At 42.4% G+C, this 19,081-nt stretch overlaps 1 protein-coding gene across 1 annotated transcript in view; it reads left to right on the forward strand.

Annotated features, from left to right (window-relative positions):
- Window positions 1-19,081, forward strand: part of rassf5 (Ras association domain family member 5) — a 102,311-nt gene that overhangs the window by 22,038 nt on the left and 61,192 nt on the right. The window contains exon 2 of the mRNA XM_073030865.1: window positions 10,460-10,581. Within this exon, the coding sequence (XP_072886966.1) occupies window positions 10,460-10,581 (122 nt within the window). The remainder of the gene's footprint in view (window positions 1-10,459; window positions 10,582-19,081) is intronic.

Raw genomic sequence — 19,081 nt, forward strand, 5'->3', positions numbered from 1 at the left:
AAGTCAGAATAAGCTGGTCTTTTCCAGGCTGAAAGGATGTAACTAGTGGAATGTCCCAAGAATTATTTTCATTTATTAATGACACGAAAATAGTGGGCAGGCATGTGGCAACAGGATATGTGTTGAGTGAGTGGGTAGAGTTTTGAGTTTTACGCAGTGAACTCTGGTCTAAATAAGAGAGATCTAAAGACATTATTATCTGAATGCAGTAAGACTGCAAATGAGCACAGGGCAAAGGATCTGGGTGTTTGTGAATATCTGTAGCTGCAGCAAGTGGCATATTATTGGAAGTGGGTTGGAGTTTAGAAATAGGGAAGTATTGTTACAGTTGCACAGGTGAAGTCGCACCTGGAATAATACACTTTGTTTTGGTCCTCTTGCTTAAAGTACTGGCGTTAGAGACAGTCAAATCGAGATTCATTGGCTGAATTTCTGGGATGAGAGAATTGTCCTGTTATCATTGGTTAAAGATATTAGCACCATGTTCTTTAGAACTTAGAATGTGAAGTAATCCTGAGAGGATGAGATAAGGTAGATATCAGCATGTTTTCATTAATGGGCAAATTTCAAATGATGGGATCTATTTACAAGATTAGGGGGCAGTTGTTTAAAACTGAGGCACCCAGGAATACCTTGTCACAGAGGAGGGTGACTCTCTGGAATTATATACTCCACACTGTTTTTGCACATCAGACTTCCTGACTGGGAGACCTCAGTCAGTCCGGATCGGGAGCAGCATCTCCAACACCATCACACTGAGCACGGGGGCCCCTCAGGGCTGCGTGCTCAGTCCATTGCTGTTCACTCTGCTGACCCACAACTGTGCTGCAACACACAGCTCGAACCATATCATCAAGTTCGCCGATGACACCACCGTGGTGGGTCTCATCAGCAAGAACGACGAGTCAGCATACAGAGAGGAGGTGCAGCGGCTAACGGACTGGTGCAGAGCCAACAACCTGTATCTTAATGTGAACAAAACAAAAGAGGTAATTGTTGACTTCAGGAGGGCACGGAGCGACCATTCCTCACTGAACATCGACAGCTCCTCGGTAGAGATTGTAAAGAGCGCCAAATTTCTTGGTGTTCACCTGATGGAGAATCTCACTTGGTCCCTCAACACCAGCTCCATAGCAAAGAAAGCCCAGCAGCGTCTCTACTTTCTGTGAAGGCTGAGGAAAGTCCATCTCCCACCCCCCATCCTCATCACATTCTACAGGGGTTGTATTGAGAGTATCCTGAGCAGCTGCATCACTGCCTGGTTCGGAAATTGCACCATCTCGGATTGCAAGACCCTGCAGTGGATAGTGAGGTCAGCTGAGAAGATCATCAGAGTCTTTCTTCCCGCCATCACGGACATTTACACTACACGCTGCATCCGCAAAGGAACAGCTTTATGAAGGACCCCATGCACCCCTCATACAATCTCTTCTCCCTCCTGCCATCTGGGAAAAGGCTCTGAAACATTCGTGCTCTCACAACCAGACTACGTTACATTTTCTTCCGCCAAGCTATCAGACTCCTCAATACCCGAAGCCTGGACTGACACCTTGCACTATTGTCCTGTTTATTATTTATTGTAATGCCTGCACTGTTTTAGTGCACTTTACACAGTCCTATGTAGGTCTGTAGTTTAGTGTAGCTTTCTCTGTGTTGTTTTTTTTTTTACGTAGTTCAGTCTAGTTTTTGTACTGTGTCATGTAACACCATGGTCCTGAAAAACATTCTCATTTTTACTGTGTACTATACCAGCAGTTATGGTCGAAATGACAATAAAAGTGACTTGACTTGATCACTGTCAACTGTCTCATGTCAGTTAGATCATTGTATTTCTTCTTTAGCTGTTGAAGTGGGAAATTCCCATTATCTCATATCTGTTATTATACTCCAGTTACAACTTGTTGTCCACTGCATTCCTTCCCTTACTTTACATCTGCACATTTCGGGAACAGCAATTGAGTTCTACCTGAACTCTTGTGCAGTGTTAAGCCCACAAACAGCTTCAGGGTTCTCAAACCCCATAAGCCTGAATGGGATGAATGAATATAACTTTGCATTGCATGTTGGAACCCTACTGCCCACTGTCATGTACTGAACATTTAAACAAAAATGTAAATCTGTTTCTGGATGGACTAAAGTATAAATTGACTAACTGAGACAACTACTCAGGAATTACACAATGGAAATTTTGAAGCAAATGTTAAAAACTTCCCTCTAGGATTTATGTATTCTGGAAAAGTTTTATTAACAGAATTTTTGGCTCAGATCTAAATGCATCCCAGTGGAATAAATATATGTGAAGTACAGGGAGGCACTCCAGAATCAGAGAATTTTGGCCTTGGAGAAAATAGAGCTCTGGAACAAATCAAACTTTAAATACTAAATTTAATAAGCTTGGCGGATGCACTATAAATTGAATAGCCACAGAGGTACCAAATGGAAATACTTTTATAAAACACCATATTAGTTATTTGGAGAATGAGCCGTTTGAATGTGGTCAAAGAGGAATTTGATCTATTAAGGCCACTAATAATGAAATTAGTTTATAGAACAATGCGTGATTTCCCCCTCTGGTTTTCAGTAAGGGCCAGAACACGGCCTGGTATAGCTAGTTGTATGACTGGAATGGTATTCAGTGTGATGGGAAAAATACATGTCAACATCCAGACTGGAAGAGTCCTGGTTAAAGGTCTCGGCCCGAAACATTGACTCATTATACCATAGATGTTGCCTGCCCTCCAGCATTATTTATGTGTTACTCTGGATTTCCAGCATCCGCAGAATCTATTATGTTTATAAAGATGACCAGGCAGTGTTGGTAAAATTTTGGGTATAAATGACCAGGACACATTCAGGAAACAAATGCAAGCCCTTTAGGTGTACCATACCTATACCTGCAAAATTTCTGCTGAAGGTGTATTCTTCTGACTGCAGATTGAAGTAGGAATAATTTCATCCACGCAAGTTGACAGCGAGGTTAAGAAGCCGTATGATGTGTTGGCCTTCATTAGTTGGGGGTTGGGCTTAAGAATCGTGAGATAATGTTGCTGCTTTATAGAACCACACTTGGAGTATCTTCCTTGTGTTTGTGTTTTTCTTCTTCCTATAGATGCTGCCTGGCCTGATGTGTTCCACTGGCATTTTGTGTGTGTGGCTTGAATTTCCAGCATCTGCAGATTTTCTTGTGTTTGCAGTATTGTGTTCAGGTCTGGTTGCCTCATTATAGGAAGGATGTGCAAGCTTTAGAGAGGCTGCAGAGGAGATAGACCGGGATGGTGCCTGGATTAGAGGGCACATTTTATGAGGATAGGCTGAATGAGTTAGGGCTTTTCTCTTTGGATTGTAGGAGGATGACGGGTGACTTGACAGAGGTGTACAAAATAATAAAAAGCATAGATTGAGTGGACGGCTAGAGACTTTTTCCTGGTAATACAAGGGAGAGTGACTTCAAGGTGATTCGGAGAAAGTGTAGGGGGATGTCAGAGGTTGGCTTTTTACGGAGTGGTAGGTGTGTGGAATGTGCTGCCGGGGAAGTACATTAGGGACGTTTAAGAGTGCTGCTTTTAAGAGACATTTAAGATTAGCACATGAATGTTAAGCACAAAGTGGAGGGATGTGTGGGAGGGAAGTTTTCCATTGATCATAAGAATATGTTAAAAGGTCAGCGCAGCTTTGTGGGCTGAAGGGCCTGTACTGTGCTGTAACATTCTATGTTCCATGTGTAATGTGGTTGATCACCCTGACGTCCATGGGCTGCTTGTTATACTCATAGAAATCTAAGACCCAATATCAATCAGATTTGAGAATCATTCTGTGTTGGTTTACTAAAGTTTGTTCAATTTTGAGTATAGCAGAGGAAAACAATATTTTTGTTGTTTACTGCACTCTGTTTCTAAATCATGATCATACCAGTGGTCTCCTTTGAAGAAAATGAAAGTAAAATATGAGCTCAGCATGGTTCCTCCCCTTCCTTCATTCCTCAGTACGATGCTGTGGTAAGTCTGTGCTGAGTTATGGTTTTTTGGCTAAGCACGAAAAATCTTGATTATGCAGTTGGTCACAATTTTAATCTTCCAATTTCCTTTCAGCTGTTTCTCAAAACTTGAGTTCTCAATTACAACAGAACTGATTGCCTGCAAACAAATAACTGATCCTTATCTTCAATCAAATAACAAATTTTAAAACATTTTAAGTGGGTTAATGTCTGGTTATGTGTCGTTTGCAGCTCTGTGCATTGTTCTACAGCTAAACTTAACCGAGGATAATCCCAAATGTCAGGGGATAAAAACCCCCCAAAATGGATCATGTGCTATTGAGCATGAGAAATTTCCCAGGCCCCTCTTCACTGAACGAGGGTAATTTCCAAGTCCTTCAAATTATGATGCATAAAAATAACACAAACTGAAATGTGTTCTTTTACAAGAATGTGTATTTGGCGATATAGCTGATTGCTTAAACTTTGATGAAATGTATGGTGGCATGTTAGCTGATCAGATGTCTCTTTAAATTCCCTTACCCCTCAACCATCACCAAAAGGGGATAACTTCACTCGCCCCTTCACTGAACCGTTCCCACAGCCTATGGACTCACTTTCAAGGACTCTTCATCTCATGATCTTGATATTCATTACTTATTTACTTATTATTCATTTCTTTTTTCTTTTTCTATTTGCAGTTTGTTATCTTCTGTGCATTGGTTGTTTATCCGTCCTGTTGTGTGTGTGGTCTTTCATTGATCCTATTGTGTTTCCTGTACTTACTGCGAATGCCCGCAAGAAAATGAATCTCAGAGTTGTATATAGTGACATATATATATATATATACTTTGGTAATAAATTTACTTACAACTTTTGAACTTTGAACATAGTGTATCGAAGCAGTAAGTGTGCCTGCTTTCAAAGGGTTAAAACTACAGTCTGGATGTGCAAATTGGACTGATCCGAATGATTAAAAACCTTTTTGTGATGACCTGTAACAGCTGAATCATCTCTGTTTAAAGTTGTTTGATTTTTAATCTGACAAATTTGGCTCTGTTCCTAAACTGAAGTGATTTATGCTTCATATTTATGAGAGAAAAAAAGAGCCCTTATCAAAAGGAAACTAGGAAGGAAGGTGGGGGGGGGGGGGGGGGAAGAAAATTTCCAAGTTTTTCACAAAAGTCCAGCACCCTTTCCATTTCATCTCCATCACACACTGGCTTTTAAGTTCAAGACACTGGATCTCTTTATCTTAACAATTGGAATTGTCAATGATTCTGACAGTATTGTAAGAGAGCAGAATAGTGGCAGCTTGTAAGCAAGATGAATTTCATGAACCAAGTTTGTCATTTTGCAATTGGCAATTAGCTCATCGTTTGACATTCATATTAAAACTGGAAACTTGTAGAAATAGTTTTAAAATACATTTGTCCAAATAATAAGTGACCTCTCATCTTTCAGAAAGAATAATTTGTTGGCTGTTAACATCTTGAAATATTCCAAGTGCATTTTGAGTGCTATGTAAATTCATTGTTTTGTTCCTTTTTTAAAAAAAAACAGTAAAACTTGGTTTCCTGCTCTCAAAACTGTGGTTTTGATTTCACACTGCACTCAGTGGCCATTTTATTAGGTACACTGCTTATTATTGCAGATATCTAATCAGCCAATCATGTGTCTGCTACATAAAGTATAGTCAAGCAGTTCAGTTGTTGTTCAGACCAAGCATAAGAATAGGGCAGAAATGTGATCTGAGTGACTTTGATCATGGACTGATTGTTGGTGCCAGACAGGGTTGTTTAAGTATCTCAGAAACTGCTGATCTCCTGGGATTTTCACGCACAACATGAGTTCCCAACCTTTGGTATGTCATGGATCCCTACTGTTAATCGAGGGGTCTGTGGACCCCAGGTTGGGAACACCTGCTCTAAAGTTTAGAGAATGACTCAAAAAGCAAAAAAAAATACAGTCAGCGGCAGTTCTGTGGGAAAGAAGCCCTTGTTAATGAGAGAGGTCAGAGGAGAATGAACTGATTGGTTCAATCTGACAGGAAGATGACAGTAAATCAAATAAACACACGTTCCAACAGTGATGTGCAGAAGAGCACAACACTTCAAACCTTCAAGTGGATGTGTTACAGCAGCAGAAGACCACGAATGTACACTTAGTGGCTGCTTTATTAGGAATCTAATATATTTTAGATAATATAAATTACGGCTGGTGGCGTAGAGGCATCAGCGCTGGACTTTGGTGCGTAGGCTCCCGAGTTTGAATCCAGCCGGCTCCAAAAACCTGGAGAGGGATGGGCTCCGCCAGGTTTCAGATGCCCAAGACACACCGTACGATGAGCAATCGCCAAAAAGATCGGTGCAAAAAGCTTGTCATGATGGCGCCCCGACGACTCCGCCAGGAGTTAAGGGCGCGCACGCAATATAAAGTCGCCTCTGTATTTCTCTAATATAAAAAGCTAAGTAACACCCTTCAGATTTATTTGAATCAGACTTAATTAAAATGTCAAAGAGCGAAATTTATGAAGCTAATAAAATAAAAAGGTCACACTTTGACTCTTATAATCTCCAAGACTCATATCACCTCTATTGTGAAAATGAATGAAAGTATGTATTTAGTCCATCAGCTGGAAGGTGAGAGTTTTAGTTCTTGCTTAAGATGACCTTTCCCTTTGTTACATACGTATAGGGGAAAATCAGTCTACATTCTGTGGTGAGAAGCATAACTGAAGAACAGAATTCTCCCATATTCTCTACTGTATTTTGCTGCTCAGTTGCACCCTCTGGTGGTTTGAATGTGCCACATCGCCTGGACCCTCTCAGAATCGGAATCACAATCTGGTTTTTTCACCGGCATATATTAAAATTTTTTTGTTGTTTTGCAGCAGCAGTACATTGCAATCCATAATAAAAATCTATAAATTACAATAAGTACTCTATACAGTATTAAAAAAAATTGGTGCAAAAAGAGCAAAAAATAGTGAGGTTGTGTCCATGGGTTCATTGTTGTTTCAGAAATCTGATGGCAGTGGGGAAGAAGCTGTGTCTTCACGTTCCTGTGCTGCCTCCTTAATGGTAGTATTGAGAAGGGGGCACGTCTTGGTAGATGGGAGTCTTTAATACTGTAGTGAAATAATTAATGTGTGTTTATTCTGAACAATAATTTAACGTTGTTTACCTCCATGGCCACCTTTCTCTGATGACATTACATCACATGTATAGGGATGTCAGGGTAAGTTTTTTTTACACAGAGTGGTGGGTATGTGGAATTCCCAGCCATGTTTGTTAAGCTGTGCATGTGTGCACGGGCTCACACCTTTTCTACTAGTGCACAAAGGAATTTAAACTATGCACGGAAGGTTGTCACCCTCTACCTCATTGGCACGTTAAGTATATTTCACAATCATACACGATCATATTTCCTCATCTGGTTTCTGATGCGGACGGTGTTGACAATGTGGAGTTTGCAATCATCTGTCTGCAAATTTTAGAATGGGCTTATTTATACTGTTTATGTCAAATTCCAAAGAAGCAAAGGATGTGAAATGTTAGAGAAGTGCTAGTTCATTTAAAATGGAGTGGCTTAATGAAACAATAGAAACTGCTACAACAAACTGGACTTGGTAGCTTACTATCCGTGGAACAGCTTCAGGTTTGCTCCCACTTAAAAATTCAGTGTGCACATGTTGTCACTAGGCAAAAAAATTGCACAGGACTAGAATTCTGCGCACTCTGGTCATTAGAAATTAAAGGGAACATTGCCTGTCAGAGGTGGTAGTAGAGGCAGATACGTTGGGGACATATAAGAGACTCTGATACGTGGATGATAGAAAAACAGAGGGTTATGTAGGAAGGAAAGGTTGGATTAATCTTGGAGTAGATTAAAAGGTCTGCACAACGACCTTTGGCTGAAATATACTACCTTTTGAAGGACACTTCAAAGCACTGGAGCAGTATCTATAACCATGTAACAATTACTGCATGGAAACAGGCCACTCAGCCCTTCTAGTCCATGCCGAACGCTTACTCTCACCTAGTCTCACCGACTTGCACTCAGCCCATAACCCTCCATTCCTTTCCTGTCCATATACCTATCCAATTTTACTTTAAATGACAATATTGAACCTGCCTCTACCACTTCTACCCACAGCTACCACTCTCTGAGTAAAGAAATTCCCCCTAGTGTTAACCGGAACTTTTGTCCCCTAACTCTCAACTCATGTCCCCTTGTTTGAATCTCACCTGCTCTCAATGGAAAAAGCGTCTAATGCAGTCTACCCAGAATTCTCCAAATCCAGTGGCAGGATAGGTGACTAATCTTGGTCTCCTCTCTTAATCTAATATAGCCAACAAAGTGGCCTTGGTGGGCAAGCTTTGACTCCAAACTCGCATAATAATTGCACTGTTCTGAAATCTGCGAAGGGAAAAGATTTTTGACAGAGGAAGGCATTTAAGGTTATTCTCAAAACTTGTGTCGTAAATGCAACACCCTAATTGACTCCTGGGGGTCTGGCCCACGACTGCTCAAAGTGGGCAAGGCAATTCAGATTGCACTGGGAATTATTTGGAGTACACAGCAGCCAGTGTAAATGACCGAGTAATTGCACCTCGTCACAAACTGCGTACCTGCCTGCCTTGCTGAAAGCCTTCTGCCAAATCTGTGGCCCAACAGTCACTTAAGGGCTCACAGACTTGAGTAGGAGCAAGTTGTCCTCAACTTCCGAATGGTATCACCAGCAAGGTGAATCACTGCATTTCCCGGTTTCCACAACTGCATATTGGAGCACAGGAATGCGCAACACTCCGGGGATTATGTGCTCATACATCCAACCTCTTGTTCAGCTGCACTGGGGTGGAGCACAAAAGTCTTGAACTGAGGGAGCTGGTCTCTGTGTTAGGTCAGCTTGTGTTTAGAGCATAGCCCAGGCCACTAACTGTGGAACTGGGAGGGAAAAGGTAATCGAAACCATGAAGCCCTCCATTGGACAGGATTGACCATGGATGTTGTGTCCCAGCTGTCTACATGATATGCAAGCCTGGGCAGTACAAAATGGAGAGTAAGCTGTTGTCCATGTATCAGGCTCCCCCTCTCCATGCAACTGATGAATCCAAAGGAACGGTAGAGACAAATGCAATTTTGCAGCAGCGAAGTCGCAGGAGTTGCCACTTGTAAGGTGCCGGTAATCCACCTTTGCCTCTTCTCCTGTCAGTAGAAATGCTCTTCCAGGTTAAGCTACATGTGAAGGCCAGGAGTGTTGTCAGAGGTTATTTGAGAAGCACACCATTGGGATCATATCTCCACTACCATCCCAGACTATAACAACCTTCAGGAACCAATCAAAGATAAATAATTGTTTGTTTCAATTAAGTTTATTTGAAATTAATCTACATCAGTTAAGTGCATTTTAGCTAAATATATATCTTAAAAATATTTAACTCTATTCCAGCTAAATGTCTCTGATTATCAAAATACTTGAGCAGCAATTGAAACGGTATAAGTTGTCAAAAATTCCGTCAGGTCAGCTCAGAATCAGTTGGGCTCCATTGCCTGAAGCAAGGTCACTGCTTTCTTGTGAGCTTTCTGCTCACAGTTGAATGAGTCTGTTTGAAAGGGAGCTCCACTGCTTATTCAGTAGGTCATGGAGAGGATGTGCCTGATTGTCCATCATGGATAACACTTTGTTTAGTGACCTCCTAGTGTCCTTGGTTATAGCCAAGGACAGATCTAGCCTTTTCGAGTTTATTTAGTCTTTTTCTAACACGAGCACCGATGCTGCTCCCCCAACATACTCGCTACAGCAGACTGGCAAAAGATCTCCAACATCCTGATACACACATTGAAGGATCTCGGCTTCCTTAGAAAATAGTCTGCTCATCCCCTTCTTCTGAACAGCCTTGCTGTTGTTTTTCCCGTCAAATTCATCCTGTCACAACTCACCACAGTTCAAAATTCAAAGTAACTTTATTATCGAAGTTACTATGATTGCCCAATGGTAGAAGTGAGAAGAGAACTTATCCTGGGATGTCGAGGCCTTCAATGGATGTTGCTTTCTCGATTTCTGTGTTGAGCCATTTCAGAGTCAGGCTTATTAACACTAGCATATATGAAATTTGTTGTGTTGCAATAGCAGTACAGTGCAATACATTATAATTTATAGTTTATAATTATTATAAGAAACACTGAACAATAAAAAATAAGTACTGTACAAAGATCAAAAAATAAGTGAGTTAGTTCATGTGGGTTCATTTCGTTCTGGCCTGAATAATAAATCGAGGATTTGGCCAGTGATTGCAGGAAGGTGGATTTCAGTTAAACTTGATTTTCTGTTAATCCAACATTTCCTATGCTCCTTAGATGTGTCAAAATGTGCACTTTCTTAGTCCACCAGAATTGATGTGTTCTTGTTGTCTTAAATTATATACGGGATTTTCCAGCAGAATTTTGTTTAATTTTGACTCTTTTTCTCTGTCTAAACAGATTGCAATTACACTGCCCATCAAATGTGCAGGAACTTCATCAAACTTGATTGCCACCAAAGGGAACAGCTTCCAAAAGAAAAAATCAGCATTGAAGTTGAAATGGTGCAGCCTGAAACTGAGGTACTAATTGTTGATCTTTATTATTTGCATTTGGATTAGAATTTTCTGTGAATATCATGACACTGTTCCTTTGATCAAGAAGGAAAAATAAGGATGATCAGGGAATTTGTAGGCCTGTGAGCCTTATGTCATTGATAGGAAAGGTATTGGAGAAGATTCATAGGGACAGGATTTGCATGTCTTTGGAAAGGCTGGGCCTCATTAGGGACAGTTAGCTTGGGTTTCTGTGGGGCATGGCATGTCTTGCAAACATGATTGTTTTGTTTGGGGAATTAATCATGAGCCAGAGGACCATAAGACCCAGGAGTAGAATTAGGCCTTTTGGCCCATTTAGTCTGCTGGGAGGTGGGTAAATTTAAGGGTGATGTGAGGGCAAATTTTTTTTTTTTAACGTGGAGAGTGGTAGGTACCTGGAATGGGCTGCAGGGAGGAGTGGTGGATGCAGATCCATTTTAGATAGGAACAGGAAAATGCTCTGAATGGAGAGATGGGGATCATGAAACAGAAAGGATGTAGTTCAATTTGGCATTGTTTGACTCAGACATTGTAGGCCAAAGGGCCTGCTCCCATCCTGTACTCTTCTACGTTCTATGTTCTCAATTCTTTAATATGCTTTCCCATATGAGAAATTCAGATAGTGTTGATGGGCTGTTCAGAAATATGAAGGCAGAGAGGAAGAAACTTTTCCTAAAATATTGATTGCAGGTCTTCAGACTTCTGAACCTCTTCCCTGATGGTGGTAATGAGAAGAGGGCATGCTCCATGTGATGAGCGTCCTTGATGATAGATGCTGCCACCTTGAGGCATTGCCTCTTGAAGTTGTCCTCAGTGGCGGGCAGCATTGTGCCCATGATGGTGCTAGTTTTAGTCTATAACCCTCTGCAGCATTTTCCAATCCTGTGCGTTAGAACCTCCGTGATACAACCAGTAAGAGCGCTCTTCTCAGTACACGCGGAGAAATTTGCTCGAGTCTTTGGTGACATACTAAATATAGCCACTGACTTGCTTTCTTCATGATTGTATCACAGTGTTAGGCCTGTGATAGATCCTCTGCGATGTTGACGCCCAGGGACTTGAAGCTACCCACCCTTTCTATAGTTGATCCCTCAGTGGAGTTTGGTTTGTGGTCTCCCAAGTTGCCCTTTCTGCTGATGTTGAGTGCAAAATTGTTGATGTGACACTACTGATCAAGCCAATCTATCTCGGGTCTGTATGCCTCTTCATTACGATCTGAGTTTTTCTGAACAATGGTGTCATTGGTGAATTTATAGATGGTGAAGAGTGGGCACGGACCGCAGGGTGGATGTGCAGAGCATGAAAGTGTTCTTCACACCCATGGAAGCAGTTCAGCACTGAGGCAAGTGCAGACGGCGCAGCAGCTGAAATGCTGAGGCGCGTAAAGCTGGTGCCGGAGCCTGGCGGCCTGATGGTAGCAGTAAGACGAGTAGGAGGAGGATGGGACGGGCTTCGGTGGGGGGATCCTAGCTGACACAGAGCAGTGAGCTGAAAACTGGCTCATCCCCTGCCCTTGGCCTTCACGTCTTAATCGTTTTTAATCTGGTGGCACTTAAATCTGCTGAACTTCAGTTCGTTCTCCATCTCTTCAGTCCAGCACGAAGTCCGCTTCAGGAATGGCTGCCACAGTTCGTCGAATCCTTCTGGATACCACAAAAATGCCAGATGATTCAGACCGGTCAAGAGCACAACCCCCAAAGGGAAATTATAAATTGCCGAATGCAGGGATCATAGTCCAGAATATGGTACAGTCTATTTAGTGGAATAGTTAGTAGTTTTATTAGCAACCCACAAAATGTTGCCATATGTCGTCAGTGCCATTTTGCAGTTTAGTGGGATATGACCCAAATGTAGGCAGATGGGATTAACAAATATGGACATCTTGGTTAGCATGGAGGAGTTGGGCTGAAGGGCCTCTTTTTGTGCAGTGTACGGTAACTCTATGCATTTGAGAACATAGTTCTTGTTAATTATTCCCTAATCGCCTTTCGACTTCCCAAAACATGCCCCAGTGATGGCAGAATAACAAATTGCAGCTTGTTAATGATCAGACAAAATCAGCTGCACAAGTGAAGCCATACTTTAAACCTGCCACTCTACATTCCAGGGCAATGCTTGCAGACCATATAATGAATCAGGCATGAACCAACCAGTGGAGCAAGGCAAATAGCTTTTTTAAAGCCCCATCACCTCTACTGGAACGTAGGCTGCCGACAGCAGCTCACCAGAGCCCTCTGTCCTGGGCCAGTCTTTCAGCTTGTTCCCAGGTGTAGCCCATCTTGGTTTATCCTTCCTCTTCCGTGGATGAGGTATTTGGTGCTTCTGTTGACATTTCTGTATCTCTGGGGCTTTACGGGATATTGCTCGCCCTATGCCCAACCCTCCTCCTCTTGCAGTCGGCCTTGGGACTGTCCATGGCGGAATTACAAGCAGCTTTAAGAAAGAGAAAGATTTTCAATAGGAGCCCTATCCATCAATGAGAAGCGATGTTTAAGACTTTGCCCAGTTCAATAAAAGTGTTCTTGTGCTGTAGTCTCTCACCACTGAAACTCAAAGTTCAAAGTAAATTTATTATCAAAATATGTATATGTCCCCATATACTATCCCGAGATTTATCTTCTTGCAGGCATTCACAGTAGATCAAAGTCATGCAATAGAATTAATGAAAAACTGCATGCAAACAAAGATTGACAAACATCCGATGTGCAAAAGAAAACACGCTGTGCAAATACAATTTAAAATGATAATTAATAAATAACAGTGAGAACATGAGTTGTAGAGTCCTTGAAAATGTGTCTGTAGGTTGTGGAATCAATTCTGTGTTGAGGTGAGTGAAGTCATCCACACTGGTTCAGGAGCCTGCTTAATGGTTGTAGGGTGATAACGGTTCCTGAACCTGGTGATGTGACTGTAAATGAACTTTTGGAGAGGGTCAAGGAATCTAATACCAATAACTTCGAAAGTGGCCAGAGCAATGATCAAGAAATCCGGCTTATTTGAAATTAAGTCAATTTGAAGAGATTTTTCATTGTTTCATTCTCCACAAGAGAATGTGGCTTTCATTCAGAATCAGGGTTATTATCACTGGCGTATGTTGTTAAATTCTGCTCTTACGTCTTGTGGTCTAAAATTTGTTGCTTTGCAGTAACGTTCCCTCTAATATTTTTTACATCTGCGCTGACCAACCATTGTTCTGAGCAAGAAATTTTTACTTGGGTTGGAAACTGTGCGGCACTTTAATTTTTCATTGTAATAAACATACCATGAATATTTAGAATGAAAATTGAAAGATCACATAATTTTGATTTTATTAATTACTTTATTGTCACCAAACAATTGATACTAGAGCGTACAATCATCACAGCGATATTTGATTCTGCGCTCCCTGAAGTACAAATCGAAGTAAATATAATAAAAATTTAAATTATAAATCGTAATTAGAAAATAGAAAAGGGAAAGTAAGGTAGTGCAAGTCAGGTCCGGATATTTAGAAGGTATGGCCCAGATCTGGGTCAGGATCTGTTCAGCAGTCTTATCACAGTTGGAAAGAAGCTGTTCCCAAATCTGGCTGTACGAATCTTCAAGCTCCTGAACTTTCTCCCGGAGGGAAGAGGGACAAAAAGTGTGTTGGCTGGTTGGGTTGTGTCCTAGATTATCCTGGCAGCACTGCTCCGACAGCGTGCGGTGTAAAGTGAGTCCAAGGATGGAAGATTGGTTTGTGTGATGTGCTGGGCTATGTTAACTATCTTCTGCAGCTTCTTCCGGTCTTGGACAGGACAACTTCCATACCAGGTTGTGATGCACCCTAGAAGAATGCTTTTTACGCTGCATCTATAAAAATTACTGAGGGTTTTAGGGGACAAGCCAAATTTCTTCAGCTTTCTCAGGAAGTAAAGGTGCTCGGTTAAACCAAGTCAGGTCATTTGTGATATTCACCCCAAGGAACTTAAAGCTTTTGACCTGTTCCACCTGAGCACCACCGATGTAGATGGGGTTGTGCGGTCCGCTACTCCTTCCAAATTGAAGGTTATAATGACATATGGTACAACAAAGAAAGATCTTTCACGTTCCTTATACTTTTTCTAACTGCGTCCATTTCCAGCTGTGTGCCAACCAAGGCTATGCGCTCGGGAGCATTTCAGGTCCTGTGCAGGCGAGCTCCCGTGTAGCTGAGAGGGAACAGTGTTTTGCAGCAGCATTACAGTGTGATACTTTAAAGAATATGTAAAAACATTTTCTATATTTCTAGAATTGCTTTCTTTCCTTGGGTTCAGAACACTATTGACAACTCAGGCATCACTTTGTGAGTATCATATGACAATACTGCATTATACTGGAAGGAACTGCTGGTTGCTGTTTGCCCGTGAATAGTGGGTTGTGAAGGGACATGTCCAGTACCTTGGCAGCAGTCCTGATGGCTTCAGTCTGGGGAATTGTCTTGTTGTAGTTATAAAACCAAGCTGTCAATCAAATTAAAGAGCACTTTGTGGACAATGATGGCTTTCTGCTGACAAAATGTCTCCCAACTGGTGTGCAGTGGGCGTGCACACAAACACAGCGAGTGCCATGCTGCCACACAATACAATCGAGCAGATTACTGACACATGGAGACAATACTTCCGTGGCTCAGGCTGTTCAGGTGGAGCCCTGGACAACGTGTGTGCTATGATTATCGCATTGTGTGCATGTTGCTGAATTTTTACATCATAATGGGACAGTAATCAACTGAAAAGCAGGAGGATTTGTGAATACGGGAGGAGTGACAAAGGGCAGTCTGGAAGATGCTTCCCGTGTTTTACAATACACAGACCTGAATAATTACACACAAAACATGTTGGAAGAACTCAGCAGGTCTGGCAGCATTTCTGGAAAACAATAAAGATTCAGTTTTGAGCTGAGACTCTACAGTATTTATTTTCAGCAATCCTGATGAAGGGTTTCAGCCCGAATTGTTGACTGTATTTTCCCCTCCATAGATGCTGCCCGAACTGTTGAGTTTCTCCAGCATTTAGTTTGTGTTACTGTGGGTTTCCAGCATCTGCTGAATCTCTTGTGTAGCTATCCTCTCCTCCTATTTCCCAGTATCCAGTCCCGGTGCACACCTTTCTTAGGCTTTACGATGGACGTTGGACCTGATCTAAAGGACACAGAATGGGGTACTGATTATGGATGATCAGCCATGATCATGGTGAATGGCGGTGCTGGCTAGAAGGGCCGAATGGCCTACTCCTGCGCCTATTGTCTATTGAAATTTGGTATCTCCATGCTTTTGAATTCCTTTGGAATTTGATAATGGTTTCGAAAGACATGCATGAAAGGTGGAGGGGCGCAGGGGAAGTAAGTTCAAAGGAGATGTGTGGGGCGAGTTTGTTTTTTTTAGAGAGGAATGCACTGCTGGGGTGGTGATAGAGGCAAATATGGAAGGCATTCAAGAGGCTCTTAGATAGGCAAATGTATGTGCAAGGAATGTAAGGGGTTAGTTTACTTGGGCATTTGATTTGATGTAATTAAGTCAAACGGGCCCAGTGGTCTGTTCCTGGGCTGCACTGTTTTATGTTTTACATAGAACGCATGTCGAACATCTTCCTCTTGCTTTAGGGAGGCGTTGCATAAATATAAATTGAGCCGGTGCAGTAACACCTTGCAGCCAGGGGAGGGAGTTGTAGAGTTCATATGCCGCATGGCACTGCAGTTTCTATTTTCACGTAAGCATGTAATTTCATTAGGTTACTTAGAACTAAGAATATTTTCTTCTAGAAAGTGCTGTGATTGAAATTAAATGATCATTCAGGCAGAAACGGCAAAAATAAGATCTGCAGATTCTGGAACTCTGGAAGCGCTGGAATGACTCGGCAAGTCAAGTGGCTGCTTGAAGAGAGGAACAGATAAAGTCCGGGTCGGCCTATGCTGGCAGAGGATGTCACCGTTCATTTCAGAATTAATGTTCTAGAGAACTGCAGGCAAATCAGATCAAATTGTCTTGGGAAATACAACAAGTGTATGGGACATTGGAAAAAAGTTGAATTTCCCCATGGGGATGAATAAAGTATCTATCTATCTATCTATCTATCAGTGGACACTCCAGTGATGCTTATGTCTTCAAACCACAGTGTGTTTCCTAAGTCCAGTACCTACCACCTCCAGTTCCCTCATCCCACTCCACCCTGCTGGCCCCTGCCTTGTTCTGATCTTACCTACTCATTTCTGGATCTGTAACCACAATCTGCCACTGCCCCAACCTCTCTTCTGCCAACTCCCTGTGAGTCCAGGCATTAGATCAGATTCAGATTCAGATTCATTTTATTGTCATTTAGAAACCACAAATGCAATGCAGTTTTAAAAAAATGAGACCACGTTCCTCCAGAATGATATCACAAAAGCACATGACAAAACAGACTACACCAGAAAATCCACATAACGTTTGGCAATCCCTAATCCAGAGTCCGGAAAGACTGCTGCGTATTAATATCGCGCTACCGTCTTAGCGTGTTTCCTGGAAAGGAGCTCCAAATCCACCAGACAAACAAGACCAAAAACTAAAGCTACAAGACCTGCACAAAACCACATAGTTACAACTTTGCAAACAATAGCATAATTGATTAAAAAAAAAACCAGACCATGGGCACAGTAAAAATAGTCCAAAGATGTTAAAGTACTATAAGTTCAAAAGAAATCACCACACAGTTTCCACAAGTCCCCAGGGTCTCGACAGACTCACCATCCCATGCCGGCGGCAGAAGGAAATACGCCCGCTATGGACTTCCACGGCGCCGCCCGACTCAGCCTCGCAGACGCAGCACACACCGAAAGCGACCTGACCGCAGCGGACTCCGAGTCCGTCGAACCTCCGAGCCTCCGACCATCCCCTCCGGCACAGCTTCTCCGAGCACCATCCTCTGCCGGGAGTATTAAGACGGCCCCGCCAATGGCCATTGGCAACGTGACCCCGAGGACTGGGGGCCTGTTCTTCCCAGCAGAGACCCGGACCTCACAGCAGCAGCAGCAATGAAGAAGGTCTTCCTGGAGATTTCCCGATGTTCCTCCGTGCTCCCACGTCCATTTTCGATTGATTATGATTGCGCACGGCACCCCACTTCACAAATAACAGATAATCAGCTCCAGAGTGGCCGCTGTAAGCTGTGTCGCGCCGCCATCTTGGAAAATATCATTGCTTCAACCGTGGAAAAAGTGCAATTTCCTCTCATCAACTGCCAAAGTTATATTGATGTAAAATTTCAGTGTAATTATTGATACGAAATATAACATTGATGGTGCTTCATCTGTTTTTGTTTTAGAGTCAAAGACTACTACACCACAGAAACAGGCCCATCAGCCCATCATCTACTCGCACCTAGATCATAGCCCTCAGTACCCCAACCATCTATCTACTTATCCAAATCTCTCTTAAATGTTGCAGTTGAACCCTCATCCACCACTTCTGCTGGAAGCTTGTTCCACACTCACACCACCCTCTGAGTGAAGAGATTCCCCCTTAAATATTTCACCTTTAACCCTTAATTATGGTCTTGAGTTCTAGTCTCACCCACTCTCGGGAACAAGCCTATGTATTTACCAGATCTCCCCTTGATTGCAGTTTTTTTAATACTACTTTGATTTTAAAACTTTAGCCTGAATAGCTTAAGTTTTGCATTAGAAAGATGGGTATCAATAATTGGTGTGGCCTCCCGTATGTTGGTGAGATTCAACCTAGATCAGGAGATCACTTTGCCGAACACCTTAGCTCCATCCATCACAGAAAGCGGTATCTCCTGGTAGCCACCCATTTCAGTTTTACTTCCCGTTCCCATTCTGACATGTCAGTCCATGTCCTCCTCTACTGCCACACTCAGGTTAGAGGAGCAACACCTTGTATTCCGCCTGGGTAGCCTCCAACCTGTTGGCACGATCATCGATATCTCAAAATTTGGATGATTGCCCCTCCCCCCTCACCATTCCCCCATGCTCACTTCCCTCTCTCACATTATCTCCTTACCCGTCCATCACCTCCCTCTGGTGCTCTTGCCCGTTCTGTTTCTTTTATGGTCTTCTGTCCTCTCTTACCAAATTCCCCTTTCTCCAGCTCTTTATCACCATTCGATTTCCCAGCTCCTTACTTCACCCTCTTCACCCCCCCCCCCCCAATCACCTACCATCTTGTACTTCTTGGTCACCTCCCTCACCTTATCTGATTTCTCCCCTTCCTCTCCAGTCCTGATGAAGGGCCCAAGATGCCAATTGTTTATCCGTTTCCATAGATGCTGCCTGACTTGCTGAGTTCCTCCAGTGCTTTGAATTTCCAGAATCTGCAGACTTTCTCATGTATCAGTAATCCACCCCTTTTATAATTATTGTTAGTTAAGTTTTAGATTGTGTTTTCTGCACTAAGTAAATGAATTTCCTCATCTTTTTTCTTACATCAGCGTTCATCCAGATGTTAGTTTTAAATACTGCACCTTTCTATTGGAAAACTGAATTGACTCATCTC

Source organism: Hemitrygon akajei, chromosome 27 (assembly GCF_048418815.1).
Source record: "Hemitrygon akajei chromosome 27, sHemAka1.3, whole genome shotgun sequence".
NCBI lineage: Eukaryota > Metazoa > Chordata > Chondrichthyes > Myliobatiformes > Dasyatidae > Hemitrygon > Hemitrygon akajei.